The sequence below is a fragment of the Astyanax mexicanus genome, chromosome 13, assembly GCF_023375975.1.
Source record: "Astyanax mexicanus isolate ESR-SI-001 chromosome 13, AstMex3_surface, whole genome shotgun sequence".
NCBI lineage: Eukaryota > Metazoa > Chordata > Actinopteri > Characiformes > Acestrorhamphidae > Astyanax > Astyanax mexicanus.
Window position 1 is genome coordinate 21,689,806 of NC_064420.1, and position 15,149 is coordinate 21,704,954.

Consider the following 15,149-nt stretch of genomic DNA (forward strand, 5'->3'; position numbering starts at 1 on the left):
ATCTTCATTGTCTTTATGGTTGACCTTTGCCTAAAAACTTTTTTTTTTCTTTTACGACTTCAGCCCAGTTTTCCAGATGAAGGGGTGGCAGGAATGGGCCCATTTTCAGCATCGTCAGAATACTCTGCACCAAACAGTCAAAGCAACTCAAAGATATGGCATTATTTTGAGTACCCTAAAAATGCTAAGGGAACCTCAACAGGACAGGGGGCTCCAGTGGGAAGCTCAACAGAACAGGGGGCTCCAGTGGGAACCTCAACAGAACTGGGTGCTTCAGTGGAAACCTCAACAGAACCGGGTGCTTCAGTGGAAACCTCAACAGAACCGGGTGCTTCAGTGGAAACCTCAACAGAACCGGGTGCTTCAGTGGAAACCTCAACAGAACCGGGTGCTTCAGTGGAAACCTCAACAGAACAGGGTGCTCCAGTCTGTAGAATTTGTAACCAGGAGGTGGAGACCAGTGGAGAGATCACAGCAAATATGCTGAAGCACCTTCAAGAGAATCATGAGCTTGCCTATGCTGACCTGCAGGTAACTTTCTGTGAAGCATAGTTTCTGATTTTTCTGATGCCAAGTGTCGACTAGGGCTGGGTATCGAAATTTGATACCAAAAAGGTACCAACCAACCAAAATGTCTTGGTACTAGCGAGTACCGAAAGGTGTAAAAAGAAATAATTGGTGCCTAATTTTTGATACTTTGCATGAAACCTTGCATGCTTTAAATTCTGGCTCAACAGATTTATATCCACACTTCATTTAGATTTGTCGACACCTCTCTCTCTCTTGCTCCCTCTGTATTTCTCTCTTTCTCTCTCTCTCTCTCTCTCTCTCTCTCTCTCTCTCTCTCTCTCTCTCTCTCTCTCACTCACTCGCGCTCTCACTGTCTGTCTCTCACTGTCCTTATCTCTTACTATATCTGTCTTGCTCTCTCTCTCTCGCTCTGCCTCTCAATGTCCCACTCTCTCTCTCTTTCACTCTCTCTTTCACTATCTTTCACTCACTATCTTTCTCTCTCTTTCTATCTCTCTCTCTCTCTCTCTCTTGCTCTGTCTCTCAATGTCTGTCTTTCTATGTTTGTCTCTCTCTGTCTCTTTCTCGCTCGCCGTCTATTGATATTGGCTCTGTCTCTCGCTCTGTTGCTTGTCTGTCTCTTGCTCTGTCTCTCGCTCTGTCTCTCTCTTTATATCTGTCTCTCTCACTATCTGTCTCTCGCTCTCTCTCTCTCTTTCACTCTGTCTTTTTCTCATTATCTGTCTGTCCCACTTGCCCCCTCTCTCTCTCTCTCCCTCTCCCCCTCGCTCTACACCAATCAACCCCCACAAATTGAAACCTCCTATTATCATATAGCGGATCATGAACATCAGGAGAAGTCTGGTGAAAATTCCTGTATTGTTTAAAATCGCTATAAATATAGTATTATATAATAACATTGTATATATAATATTGTGATGTCAGCTTTTTGCAACAAACAAGTGTTCATTTTTTTAGTAGTTGCATTTTCTTTCTTTTTTGAAGAACTACTACTACTTTAGTATGAGTAAAATAGACTTAGTATAGAAAATGTAAAGTATTTTGTTTTGTGTATCTTGTCAAAAATACATAACTGAATTCCTGGCCTTATTTCATTATGTCTTTGTCAGGCATCAGTTGTTCCTTCAAGCACAGAAAGTGGAATTGGGGCTTCAGACCTTCACCCACCCTCACAAAACCTCTTATCTCGAGTTTGGGAACATTTTGGATTCCTGAAGGACACAGCAGGATCTGTAGTTTACGATGGCTATCCTATCTGCAGAATGTGCCAACAACGAGTGGAGGCCAAAGGAGGAGACACAACAAATATGTTTTTACACTTGAAAGCTCACCATTCGCATATTTACAAAGAGATTAAGGTGCATTTTTAATCTCAGGCTTTCTGTTTACCTCCAGCAAAAAAAAAAAAAGTTTGACCATTTCTTTGTATGATGCATTTTAGTACTTTTGCCAATTATGATGTACCATGTTTTTGTTGTGTTTTTACTGCAGCCAGCAGGTGAGAGAAGGGTCTACAGGGCCTCAGAACTTGCTCCTCCAAGTGGAGAAATCGACTCAAGATTATGGGATCATTTTGGCTATCCCAAAAATACTGATGGGGTTGTTGAAGACGATGGAGCGCCTGTCTGTAAACTCTGCCTGCAGAAGCTCATTTCTGTCTCCAAGAGTGGAAGCGTCTCGTCCAATATGATGAGACACCTTCGGAAAAAACACGAGGCGGTCTACAATGAAGTCCAGGTAAATGCTATATCGCTGAAGCGGTACCAGTGCTTTGTGTGTCAGAAATCATCTTACTTGTATTTATTTATAAATCACGATAAAATTATGTAATTTAATTACAATTAGTTGCACTTTTTTACCTTAAGACTAAACTTTTGATAATGGGTATTTATATGTGAATAAAAGAATCAGTGTTAAGCCCTATCCGGACGGGGTTTGTTTCTCAGGGGGAAGTCTCACATTTCTACTTCTCCTTAATAGAGAAAATTAACCCAGCACGCCCTGAGAAACTAATCCCGTCCAGATAAGGCTATAAAAAACTTATCTAAAGTAAATTTGTATTATTGGTTCTAATCCCTTTAAAAGGAATTGTTTTACAAACAACAATATGCTGTGGCTAAATCATGGATAAAATCATGATTTATTTATTTATTTTTTAATACTGTGCTTAACTGTATTTTTGGGAGGAGGACAGTAATTATAGTGTAGTGTGGTTTACACTAGGCACACTAGATCCTTTGTTTACTGTATTGTAGTATCTCAGTGTAGCTTTGATGCTTTTTAAACTAGAATATTGTAGTGTGCTGAGTTACTGTGTGTAACTGAGTACTTAAATAGAGGAAAAAAACGCAACGTTATGGATTTATTTAAATAACTGACTAGCCTGAAATATCCAGCCAACAGCCCCCTTTTGGGCAGCCTCCTGTGACCACTGGTGAAAGACTACAGGGTGACCAACACAAACTGTGCAGCAACATATTCAGAGCTTCTGTCTTTGACTTTAGATCTTAAATTTGAAGCAGCTATAGGTAGGCGTGTTTAATAGAGTGAACATTTAGTGAACACAGTGTTTAAAAGCTCCAGCAGCATTGCCGTCTCTGATCCACTCATAACAGCACAACACACACACGGACACCTCATACACCACCACCATGCCAGTGTAACTGCAGTGCGAGTGAGAATGATCAGTATAATAATAGCTGCTCTGTGGGGGTCTGTAGTGAACAACCCCTCCTGATACATGACTGTTCTTTACTTTTTTAGGAAGCAATTACTGTACTGAGAGCTGAGGGGGGCAACGACCTGTCGGAGCTCCATCCTCCAACACAGAACGTTACATCTCCAGTCTGGGAATATTTCGGATACCTGAAAGATACGGAGGGATTGGTCGTGAGTGATGGTTTCCCCATCTGCAAAATGTGCCAAAAAAAAGTGGCGTCCAAAGGAGGCAATACGACCAACATGTTCAAGCATCTGAAGGATTATCACCGGAGCGTCTACGACGAGATTCGCGTATGTATGCATGTAGATCGTAGAAACAGCATGCGTGATGTTGCATTCAACTACTAATAATTAATGTTGCAATATTGATTGATATTCGTTTCCTGTTTTTAGTCTGCAGTTACAAACGAGACACTTGAGGAAACCTACACGCCTGCCGACCTTCATCCGCCAAGCGGCCAGTATGACTCGACACTGTGGGAGCATTTCGGATACCGCAAAGACTCAGAGGGAGCCCTCCAAGAGGACGGAGCGCCGTTTTGTAAACACTGCACTCGAAAACTGGTTTCGAAGGGCGAGACGACAAGAAATATGAGACAGCATCTGAAGGAGAACCACAGTGATATCTACTCTGAACCAGAGGTAAAATCATTGATTATGGTCTTCATTCTCTAAAATTAGTTAGCTGCACAGCATCCATCAGATAAATTGATTAAAAAAAATTCCTGAAAGGGAACATTTCTCATCCAGATGTTTAAATAGTTCTGATATTAGCTAATTGTTTACCAACAAAACCGTTTGGGCCCAATCACATTTCTTTCCTATTTCCTAACTCGTATATAGATGAATTACACACAGAATGATCTATTTTAAGTGTTCTATTGTTGATGGTTATGGCTGACAGTCAATAAAAAACCCAGTATCAAATTTAGAATATTAAATAAGACCAGCAGTGTGGGCAGTGTGCAAAGTCCTGCTGGACTTTGCACAGGACTTGGCACACTGCCCACACTGACAACCTAGCTGCTGCTTAACTAGCTAGTTATCTTTAGGACATTTGCATGTCTTCAGAATGGGGGCAGGTGGTGCATCAATTAATTATTGTTGTCCATTCCTTAATTCCTCTGTGATAAAGAGCTGAAATTAGCTTTTATTTTCTTTTATCTTAAATGCTGCATCCTCTGCTGTCAGTTTCACCATTTAAGGTGGAATAAGAAAGTTAGCTAACTAGAACTACTAGCAATGTTTTATGCTTGTGACTAAAACGTTCATAAAACAAAACTAAAACTACACATTAAACTCTAGTAATATAGTGGTTACTTTGGTCAGTTGTGCTGTCATCTTGCCATTGATTCTTATAAGCCTCTGTTTTGATTGTGCCTCTGAAAAATCTCTGTTTAAAGGGAGTCCTTCAAACACTTTCCCCCCCCTACCCCTTCATTCTACCACTAGGCATGCACACACAAAACAGGGGTAGGGCTAAATGAGCCAAGAGATGAAATGGGAAATGGGCCTTGGTCAACATTTGTTAGACATGACCAGATCTTTCCTGTTCTGTATTTGCATCCACAAAATTTTTGAAGCCTTAAAAAATATTTTCCTTAAAGAATTCTTTGAATAGAAATGTAGACATGGATTTAGTTGTTTAGTTCAGTCTTAACGCTACTATTAACCTTTTCAGGAGGTGGTGAGCTCCTTCACCTGGGAGGCAGACATGGACTCGTCTAGCCTTTGTCCTCCAACACACAAGGTGAAATCGGCCGTGTGGAAGTTCTTCGGCTACCCGAGAGATTCAGAAGGGTCCGTGGTGTGTAACGGCTTCCCCATCTGCAAACTTTGCCAGAAGAAAGTGTCCGCCAAGGGAGGAAATACAACCAACATGTTCTCACATCTCAGAGATTACCATCGGCCCACGTATGATGAAATCAAGGTGAGTTAGAGTCAGTGTGGTCATTATTTTCTGATCTGGTGGAGATCTTTGGTCTGAAAAGGACTTGGAGTCTAGTAGTGAAACATGATAACGAGTATGAACTTTTGTTAAATAGCTCACCTTAATTCACCCTCAAAATTCTATAATACAATACGTTTAGTCGATGTTCCCAACAGGCTTACAATGCTAGTGACGGGGGTATAGTGCTGCCTATGCAAAGAAATCACTATTATACACCATTAATAAACTCAAAGTAGCTCCACATTTTAATGGTAGAATTCTGAGAGCCCTGATATTTAAAATGAAGCACTGAGAACTTTAAAAGTGCAAAGATAGTTTGTAAAAAATGACATTTTATACATATGTAAATTCCATAAATTCCAGCTGTTGCTGAAAATATCTCTATAATTTACTTAATTGGCGATACCTTGTCTTTTGAGGTTGACAGTGCTGTGCTATTTCTTTTTCCCGGCTTTTCATTGTGAATGCACCAAATAATTGGCAAATTATTTTAAGTCATATTGTGCGGAATTTGGACATATGCTGGTTTTAAACTGCAATGTCAGGCCCGCACATATAATTACAGTGACACTGCTGAGGTAGCTTGTTAGGTAAATGTGAGACTAAAACAGCTGTGCTGAAATAAATGCAGGGTCCATACGGTCATGAAAAACCTGGAAAAGTCATGGAATTTGAAAATAGCAGTTTCCAGATCTGGATAATTTTTGGAAAAATAAAAATACCCAGAAAGTTTTGGAAAAGTCATGGTAATTTGGTCTACAAATCTTTGTGTTTCAGTTTATCAATAGAGAAAATCTATTTTGAGCTAACAAACAAATACATCAGCTCAGAGTTAATTAATTAACTTAAGCCCTACATAATGTAGCTCTCAGGATCTGAACACATTGTGTGTCAACATTTTATCTGATTCATTTTAGACCTACTAAAATCAGTTTTAATTAGTTTTAGTTGATTTTTGGTTTAATTTTTTATTGTCCATGATCATTTAGGCTATCTAATTTATTAAATGCATCCTTACTTTCTGTTTAAAGAACACACGCTGTCTGTTGGGATGTGGTGTTAAAATTTAACCATCAGTGTAATGAAGAACAAGCTAAGCTAACTTGGTTTTCTATTGATCTCTCTTCTTTCCATCTGTCCCAGGCTGTGGTCACTCCTGCCAGGCCTGAAAACGAGGTTGAACCGCTGGAGCTTCACCTCCCCACAGCAGAGGCCATGTCTCCAGTCTGGAAGTACTTTGGATACCCGAAAAACGCAGACGGGTCTATTGTGTGCGACGGCTTCCCTGTCTGCAGAATCTGTCAGAAGAAAGTGTTGGCCAAAGGAGACAACACCACAAACATGCTTATACATCTAAGAGCGTACCATTTGGATATTTACAAAGACGTCAAGGTAGGTTAAGCAGATGTTTTTGTGAACTCTCACCATGTTAAACCATGTATATTATATAATTTAAAAGCTATTAAAAATCCATGTGTGTTTCTATTTTTAGTGCGCAGTAGCAAAAAAAGTTGTCTACAGGCCTTTCGAGCTCTTTCCACCAAACAGCCAGAACGACATAAAGTTGTGGGACCACTTTGGATATCCTAAAAATGAAGAGGGCGTTCTCCAAGAGGATGGAGCTCCTATCTGTAAAATCTGCCTTCGGAAACTCATGAAAGCTTCAGGGGACGGGACCCCAACAACTAACATGCTGAGGCACCTCCGGAAGAAACACCAGTCGGTGTTCGATGAAGTTCAGGTACGTGTTTAGAATTCATTATAATCATATACTAGTGCATCTCAAAAATGTTTAAGTATCATTGAAAAGTTACTTTATATATAATATAAATGTATTACACACAGTGATCTATTTTAACTGTTCTATTTATTTTATTGTTGATGATTTTTGCTTACAGCCAGTGAAAACCCAAAAATCAGTATCTCAGAAATTTAGTATATTATATGAGACCAATCGGTACTTTTGGCAGTGTGCCAAGTCCTGCTGGAAAATGAAATCCGCACCTCTATAAAAAGCTGTCACCAGAGGGAAGCACTGAAGTGCTGTAAGATTTTGTGGGAAAACACTGCACTGACTTTAGACTTGATATAACAGTGAATCAACACCAGCAGATGACATGTCTCTCCAAACCATCATTGATTGTAGAAACTTCACACTAGACCTTAAGCAGCTCTGACTGTGTGTCTCTCCACTCTTCCTCCAGACTCTGCTCCCTTGATTTACAAATAAAATGTAAAATTTACTGATCAGTGATGGTTTAGAGAGTCATGTCATCTGCTGGTGTTGATCCACTCTGTTTTATCAAGTCTAAAGTCAGTGCAGTTTTCTTTTCCCACAAAATCTTACAGCACTTCATGATTCCCTCTGCTGACAACTTTTATAGAGACGCAGATTTCATTTTCCAGCAGGACTTTGCACACTTAGCAGTTGAATTTGTACATTTCATTAGTTACAGCATTCAGCATTATAAAATACCAATATCTGACACAAAAGCTGTGCCTTACAATGATCTGATCTGCTCTTATTCTAATACATCAATTCTTCTTTAAATTATTTATTTTTTAAGAAAAAAAATAGCAATGGTTTAGGAGAAAATGTATTATGCAGTCGAGCAGTAGAATAAAACATAAGCAGTCCTAAGTCAACATAAAGACAATATTGATGAAAAAGTCAGAAAACAGTTTTAAGATTTAACATTTTACAGCAACAAACTGTATATGTACAGCTCTGGAAAAAATGAGGGACCACCTAAATGTTGAGGTTTTTTGATTTTACCAAATTTAAAACCTCTGAAATATAATTAAGAGGAAGATGGATGATCACAAGCCATCAAACCAAGCTGACCTGCTTGAATTTTTTAACCAGATGTGGCATAAAGTTATCCAAAAGCAGTGTGTAAGACTGGTGGATGAGAACATGCCAAGAAACTGAGAACACACATGAAACTGTGATAAAAACCAGGGTTATTCCACCAAATATTAATTTCTGAACTCTCATTTCTCATTTTCTGCAAATAAATGCTCTAAATAACAATATATAGGAGAAGTGTTGTCCTTAATTTATAGAGTAAGACAACAATGTTTATTTTACTCGAACATATACCTATAAATAGCAAAATGGTCTCTTAATTTTTTTCCAGAGCTGTATGTATGTAAAATGTATTATAGTATTTCATCACTTACCAATTGAAGACGTGTCCTGAATCATGGAAATGAGTTCAGTGAAGGTAGCTCCACCTTGGAAAGCTTTCAAAATTGTCTGTCACTTTTTATTTTTTACTTAAGTAGCTGAAGTCACAGTCTTGATATGACTTTTGATTAATAAGCCATTATCCTAAAGGTATTGAATCAAATTATCTGATCAGCTGACAGTGTGAAGGATTTTACCATAGGGTGCCAAACAACATTGTGAGAAGATAATTCAGGCAAAAAATACCTTTTTTTTTGCCAAAGAAGGGAATAAAATGCTACTATCAGTGTTGCGTTTAGCTACGTGCGGTAGTCAGTCTGTTAATAATAATGAAATACAGTCTTGTTAGTGTATGTAGCAGATAATCATCAAGCTAGCTCGTAGTATTGATGTTAATCTCATGTTCCTCTCTTTAGGAGGCAATCACAGCATTGAGAACAGAGTGGGGTATCGAGCCCCCAGAACTTCATCCACCAACCCAGAACGTTACGTCTCCGGTCTGGGAATATTTCGGCTACTTAAAAGACGCAGAAGGGTCGGTGGTCTGTGACGACTACCCCATCTGCAAACTGTGCCAACAGAAAGTGGCCTCCAAAGGCAGATGTACCACAAACATGTTTAAGCATCTCAAGGATTACCACAGACCCACCTACGATGAGATCAGGGTGAGTTCTGTGTGAAAGTTCTGGTTTTCTGGTGGGAAATAATGTTCTTCTCTGTTTTTTCAGGTTCTTCCAGTGTAATAATTATCATCTTTCTTTTAGTCTGCAGTTACAAATGAGTCGTTTGAGGATGTTTGCTTGCCTACTGACCTCTTCCCTCCAAGTGGGCAGTATAACCCCAAACTATGGGAGCACTTTGGATATAGAAAGACTCCAGAGGGGATCGTTGAGGAAGATGGCGCTCCGATCTGTAAACTCTGTGTTCGAAAATTGGTCTCTAAGGGTGAAACTACAGCAAACATGATGCAGCACCTTAAGGAGAACCATAACACTGTCTACAATGAAGTACAGGTAAACCCATCGCGTTTACATTTACCAAAAAATAATGCTACATAATGTTAGAACACTGTAATGAGAGTTTACATCTGTTGGATAATACAGGTCGTTTACACTATATTTTAGCTCCAGACATAACCTGCGATTTTTCAGACCTTGGTAATAAGATGTGCGTGCTACTCTACAAGACTTTAATAAACTGTATATTAAGATAATTGACATTTAATCTCAGTTTGCCTAAAACAGCTGTTTGAGATACTTGAGATAAAACACTTTGCAGCAGTTTTTTATTTATTTATTTATTTATTTATTTATTTTATTGACCAACCACCATTATATGTGTGGGCCTGATATTGCAGTTTAAAACAGCCCATACATTCTAAATTTACAAAATATGACTTAAATATTTTATTTTATTTGCAAAGTTAAACAACATTACACAATACAAATAGATGTGACCCAGGTGACGTTGAGAAAGAAGTGAGAAAACATGAAAAAAAACAAAAAAACACTATTCTGTCTTGGTCAGCATAGAACTGTACAGTATTAAAACTCTATAGAAAACATTCAATACCCCATTTTTTGCCATGAAATGTAGCATGCCATGAAAACAGACTTGAACATGCAGATGCGCATTTCTAGCCGCACATATGCACCCACACAGACAGCACTAGACACAGCACCAGTGGACTGGACTGGACTGCACTGGAGGCAGCGAGCCACACCGTCCACAGAGGGACCCCTTTCACCTCATCACTGTCCCGCACACACCCTAACCTCCGCCCACACCCAGTGCACGGTTTACCTCAGCTCCACCCAAGTGGGTGGCTTTTTCTCCACTAGCCACTGTATTATCCTGCATGGGTAATACAATGCAAGTTAAAGCACTGCCACTAAAGACCTGCTCATCACAGCAGTGATCCTAGAAGGTTATAACTAGGGCTGGGAATCGAAATTCGATACCAAAAAGGCACCGACCAAAATGTCTCTGTACAACTGAGTACCGAAAGGTGTAAAAAAAAAAAAAAAAATGTTGCCCGTTTTCGATATTTCACAGACACACGATCGACACACCGCCACTGTGCTGAAATTTTTTAGGTGCTTGCTCTCTCTCTCATACTCGATCTGTCCCTGCTCACTCTACCCTGAGATATTATAATACAATAAAAATGATCTAGTTTGCCAGACCTAAACCACATTACTCTATTATTGTCCACACACAATCAGTGGTGTGCAGTGATGCCCTTCTAACCCTTCAGAGAAGGGGTGACAATAAATGCATGTAAATAATTACATAGTTTTTAATCAGGAAATATATATCATAGCTATTGTAAGTGTAAGAATTTATTTTATAAATTAACTAAAATAAAAAAACATCAATTTATTTAAAGCATTAGTCTGTGTTTTTAGTTGCTACAGGACTCTTATATGACTGACAGCGGTTTTAACCAATCAAAGCTTTTTAAAATGGCTTTTGCCCTGCTTGTGTCTGTGTGGACCCTTCTCCTGATTTTGAGAAGGGTGTAGTTATGAGTCTATTAGCAAAGTCGCAGGACAATCTAACCAATCAGATTCAAGATTTTAACCCAGGGGGGCGGGGCCATGGCTGTGAAACCCCTTCTCAACGCTGTGCTGAAGGTGTAACGCGTAGTTTAGTCATAAACGGAGCTCATGCTGGATTAGTTTGATAGTTAGCAAACTTATCATGGAATTGTGGCTGCAAATGAGACAGATATTGTGTCATATCATATTTAAAAGCCCCTTTAAAGGCTGTCCTTCAATGTGAAACTAATTCACAATAAAAGGCCGCCTGACTGGTGAGTTTTTGTGTGTGCTTAATGTTTTGGCTGCCCTGGTGTACTGTAGACATACAAATGAGTGATCTTTGTTGAACGGTGGTACTGGTAGGAAAATTAAGCATTTATTGTTGGGTCTATTGTATACTTTTGTAGTTTGTATCTGTATTTGTGGGCTGTTGATGTGAAAATGTAGTTGTTGTAATATTCATCTATTTGTTGGTCGGTGGCGGCGGGGTGGGGCGGATGGGTGGTGATTACAGAAGTGGTACCCACTATATTCACTGAATGCCACTGCTCACAATAATACAGACTTTTTAAGTAATTGACACCACGAATATAAATATTATTTAATGTTGTAGATCTAATGCTATTTTTTTTTCTAAAGCTCTTGTATGAATGAAAGTAGTGGATAATTCACACATTTCTTTACATGTTCTCTCATTAGATCCTGAGATCACATCTACTCTGTGAGACTAGTCATCTAAAACAGAACAACTGCATTTGACTTTTATTATTTTCATGTTTATTTGTTTCAGAGGGAAGTTAACCCATTTACAATAGGAGGAGCCACTGATCTCCCAGATCTTCACCCACCAGAACATAGAGTGAGGTCAGCTGTGTGGAAGTATTTTGGCTACCTCAGAGACACGGAGGGTCCAGCAGACTGCGCCGGATACCCGATCTGCAAAATTTGCCTTTCAAAAGTGTCAAACAAAGGAAAAGTGACGGCAAATATGACTGCACATCTGAAGGACCAGCACAGAACTTTCTATGATGAGCTCAAGGTATGCATTATAAGTTTACATAGATTTTAAATAATATTGTTTTGGCAACCAAAATTATTTGGATGAAAATGTTATTCAAAAATATGTTTTTGATAGAATCTATAAATTTCAGTGTTCAGTAAATATTTTTAAGTTGAAGTTTTGTAATCAAGGCAAAACTTATAGTTTTAAACATTATTTAAAATCAGATAATCCTTGAGTAATTGTATTTCTTTTAATATTGCTGTTGCAAATTTGAGTCTTTGAGTTTATTTTTTAAATTATAATTTATATATTTTTTCAGATTCCAGAAAAAAGAGAAAAGGTGGTCAGTGCTGAGGAACTGCCAGAACTTTTCCCACCAAACAAGCGCCCGATTCCTCCGATATGGGAGTATTTTGGACTCCCCAAGAATGACGAAGGGGTTGTGGAGGAGAATGGATGCCCAGTTTGCAAAATATGTGGCAGAAAGGTTTCCAGTCAGGACGGAAGGAGGATGATTAGACATTTGCAGTTCTGCCATTTTACTATGTATGAAGAATTCAAGGTAAAATGAGCTACTTGTATTGTTCTACGTTGTTAGGCTGTATGATCATGCATGCATATTAATCTTTCAAAATTGTGAATTCTCAGAAGAAAACTGTTCACGTCAATCATACGAATTTGGTAAGTTCATTCATCTCATTCTTCACAAAACCCACGGGTATCTGATTTTGTATTTTATAGAGACTCAGAGATAACTTTACCTGAGTATAAAAAAGGAAGCAGCAGCTTGCTTCCTGCAAGTTGCTTTAATTTCCTCATATTTGCATTACTTTGTATTTGCAGGAAAACAGTTAACATCCTGCTAATGTTTAAACTTTGTCAAACATTGTGGTAGAGCAAATTCACAATTTTCTGTGGGTTCTTAGGTATTTATCTTTAAATTACATAGCAAGTGGCCATCTCTGGGGCCCAAGCATGTTACTGGACTGTTTATAGAATGGCCTTTAATGGTATTAATTCTTATTGACCCTGTATGGATGCCTTTAGTTCTTCACTTTATTACAATCATTACTGTCATAGTGAACATAAGATATATGGCAAGATTAACTAAACCAAACCGTTACCAAATAATAGGGGTGTAACAAAGCAATCAAAAATTTGCATAGTAGGAACATACGATTCCATTTTCTCTTTATGAAATGTTCTGCATTTGCACAGTTTGAAGACCTGAGGTCGCAATATTACATTTGCAGGCCAAAATAAGTCACAAAAAACGGAAATACTTTAATAAAGATACAACAAAAACCTAATTAAGTAATGAATTATTGAATTCAATAACTGTCTGGGTCTGGGAAGTACAGAGTTATACAGTGCTAACCATGCTAACCAGCACTAACTCTTATGCCGTTCGGAGGTGAGTATATTGGACTGTAGTCTGCGCATTTACTGTGTTAAAACAAGCTATATGAGACGAACCGCTTGCTAATATCGCCCTGCTTTATCGGGGGTAACACTCAGGGTTCCTCAGTGTAGCGCTGGCAGTTGGTTAGCTGCTAAAGATAACATTTCTGCATGCAGCATTAGTAGAAATCTGGAAATCTAAGCTTACTGTAAATAAACAGAAGCGCTTTACTCTTTTCAGGAAAGAAATCTGTGTAGATTAACATCCATCGCTCGTTTGACTTTAAAATTACAGTTTCTCAAACCCAACGACGAGACCTGCTGAAGTAGAAGGGAAAAATGGTGACACCCATGATCCTTAGTCGTGTTGCATAAAATGCCTTGTGTATGAAAATAGACCAAAAAATAGACGTTCTTTGATAGTGCGCCTTATAATCCGGTGCGCCCTATAGTGCAAATCATAATTGTTTACGCTTAGAACAGTACAGGGAGCATTTTGACACGATGAACAAGATGAAAGATTAAGTCTCCTTATTTTTTGTCATCCAAAATTTGTTCTATATATTGTGAGGGAATTGAATTGTGAATCCAGAATAGCAAACTGAATCGAATTTTGAGCCAAGTGCATTGTTACACCTCTACCAAATAACGCATAATAGTTTTTGTATTAAGTTTCATACCTAAATATCAAAGCTAGATTTCAATAGCTTAATACATACAGTGGTCATTTTTTGTTCTTTACTTTGCACTAAATCATTGACTATATTTTGACTAATCATCAAATGCAGATAAGTTTGTTTTATTAATACATTGTTTTGCTGATTAAGCGTTTTTTGGTTTTGAAATGCATGTGTTTGTTTCAGAAGGCAAACAGAAGATCAAAGTTGGGTCTACAAGGAGGAAACGAACCTGCAGAACTCTGCCCCCCATCAAAGCAAGTTAGATCCTTCGTTTGGGAATATTTTGGCTATCCGAAAAACCCCGACGGAACCATTAACGTGGACGGTCGCCCGGTCTGCAAGACCTGCTTCCGCAAAGTATCCAGCCAAGGAGGAAACACCACGAACATGCTCAAACACTTGGAGGATAAGCACGGGTTTAGTCAGTAGCTCAGAGAGAAATCTGCAGAGTGGACAAAGTTGTATGAAAACTGTTCCAAGGAAATGTGCATGTAAACGACTGTACCTTAAGCTCTTTTTATATTGTATGTTTGTTTGCTTGTTTTTTTTTTTTTTTCCTTTTCTTTTTTTTTTAATACGAGGACACAAAGAAGAGAACAAGAAGAGGAATCAGACTGTCACTGCCTGTCTCTGGTCTAGAGGATTACAAGGACTGAGTTACACCAAGAAAAAGACTTGCTGCTATAAAAAAAGAACACTTTTTTTTTTGTTTTATTTTGTTGTTTTTGTTTTTATTTGTTTTGTTGATTTTTTTTAAATATTCTTGGAAGATGAATTGTCATTCTAGTTCTGTAATGCTAACATGCACATGCAGATACTCATGTGCTGCACATATAGGTTACGATATCAGCTAATCTTTCCCAAAAAAAAAAAAAAAAAAAAAAAAAACACCAAGTTTCTGATGAGTTTGCATTAATTTTAACATAAAGCAGAAACAAGTTTATATTATACCACAACTTGCAAAGTAATTTAGTCATCCTGCATCTGTAAAGATTATAAAAAATAATCTTCAATGGGCTTAAAAAGTACAATCAGTTGATTGATTGAAAACTGCATCAAAGAATTGCATCAAACATCAACATTAAAAAACATCAATTAAAAAAAAACTACAGAAAAAGTCTTAATAATC

At 38.2% G+C, this 15,149-nt stretch overlaps 1 protein-coding gene across 5 annotated transcripts in view; it reads left to right on the forward strand.

Annotated features, from left to right (window-relative positions):
• Positions 1–14,593, forward strand: part of LOC103043043 (uncharacterized) — a 39,834-nt gene extending 25,241 nt beyond the window's left edge. For 2 of the 5 annotated variants that reach the window (XM_007234059.3, XM_049486482.1), the window contains 14 exons: positions 64–531; positions 1,641–1,889; positions 2,023–2,268; positions 3,295–3,543; positions 3,646–3,894; positions 4,934–5,182; positions 6,347–6,595; positions 6,696–6,944; positions 8,810–9,058; positions 9,158–9,406; positions 11,727–11,975; positions 12,259–12,501; positions 12,588–12,620; positions 14,204–14,593. In XM_007234059.3, the coding sequence (XP_007234121.3) occupies positions 64–531; positions 1,641–1,889; positions 2,023–2,268; positions 3,295–3,543; positions 3,646–3,894; positions 4,934–5,182; positions 6,347–6,595; positions 6,696–6,944; positions 8,810–9,058; positions 9,158–9,406; positions 11,727–11,975; positions 12,259–12,501; positions 12,588–12,620; positions 14,204–14,449 (3,477 nt within the window). In that variant the 3' untranslated portion in view covers positions 14,450–14,593. The remainder of the gene's footprint in view (positions 1–63; positions 532–1,640; positions 1,890–2,022; positions 2,269–3,294; positions 3,544–3,645; positions 3,895–4,933; positions 5,183–6,346; positions 6,596–6,695; positions 6,945–8,809; positions 9,059–9,157; positions 9,407–11,726; positions 11,976–12,258; positions 12,502–12,587; positions 12,621–14,203) is intronic. The other 3 variants (XM_022677500.2, XM_022677501.2, XM_022677502.2) reach the window with 3 other exon arrangements.
• The last annotated feature ends 556 nt before the right edge of the window (positions 14,594–15,149 follow it).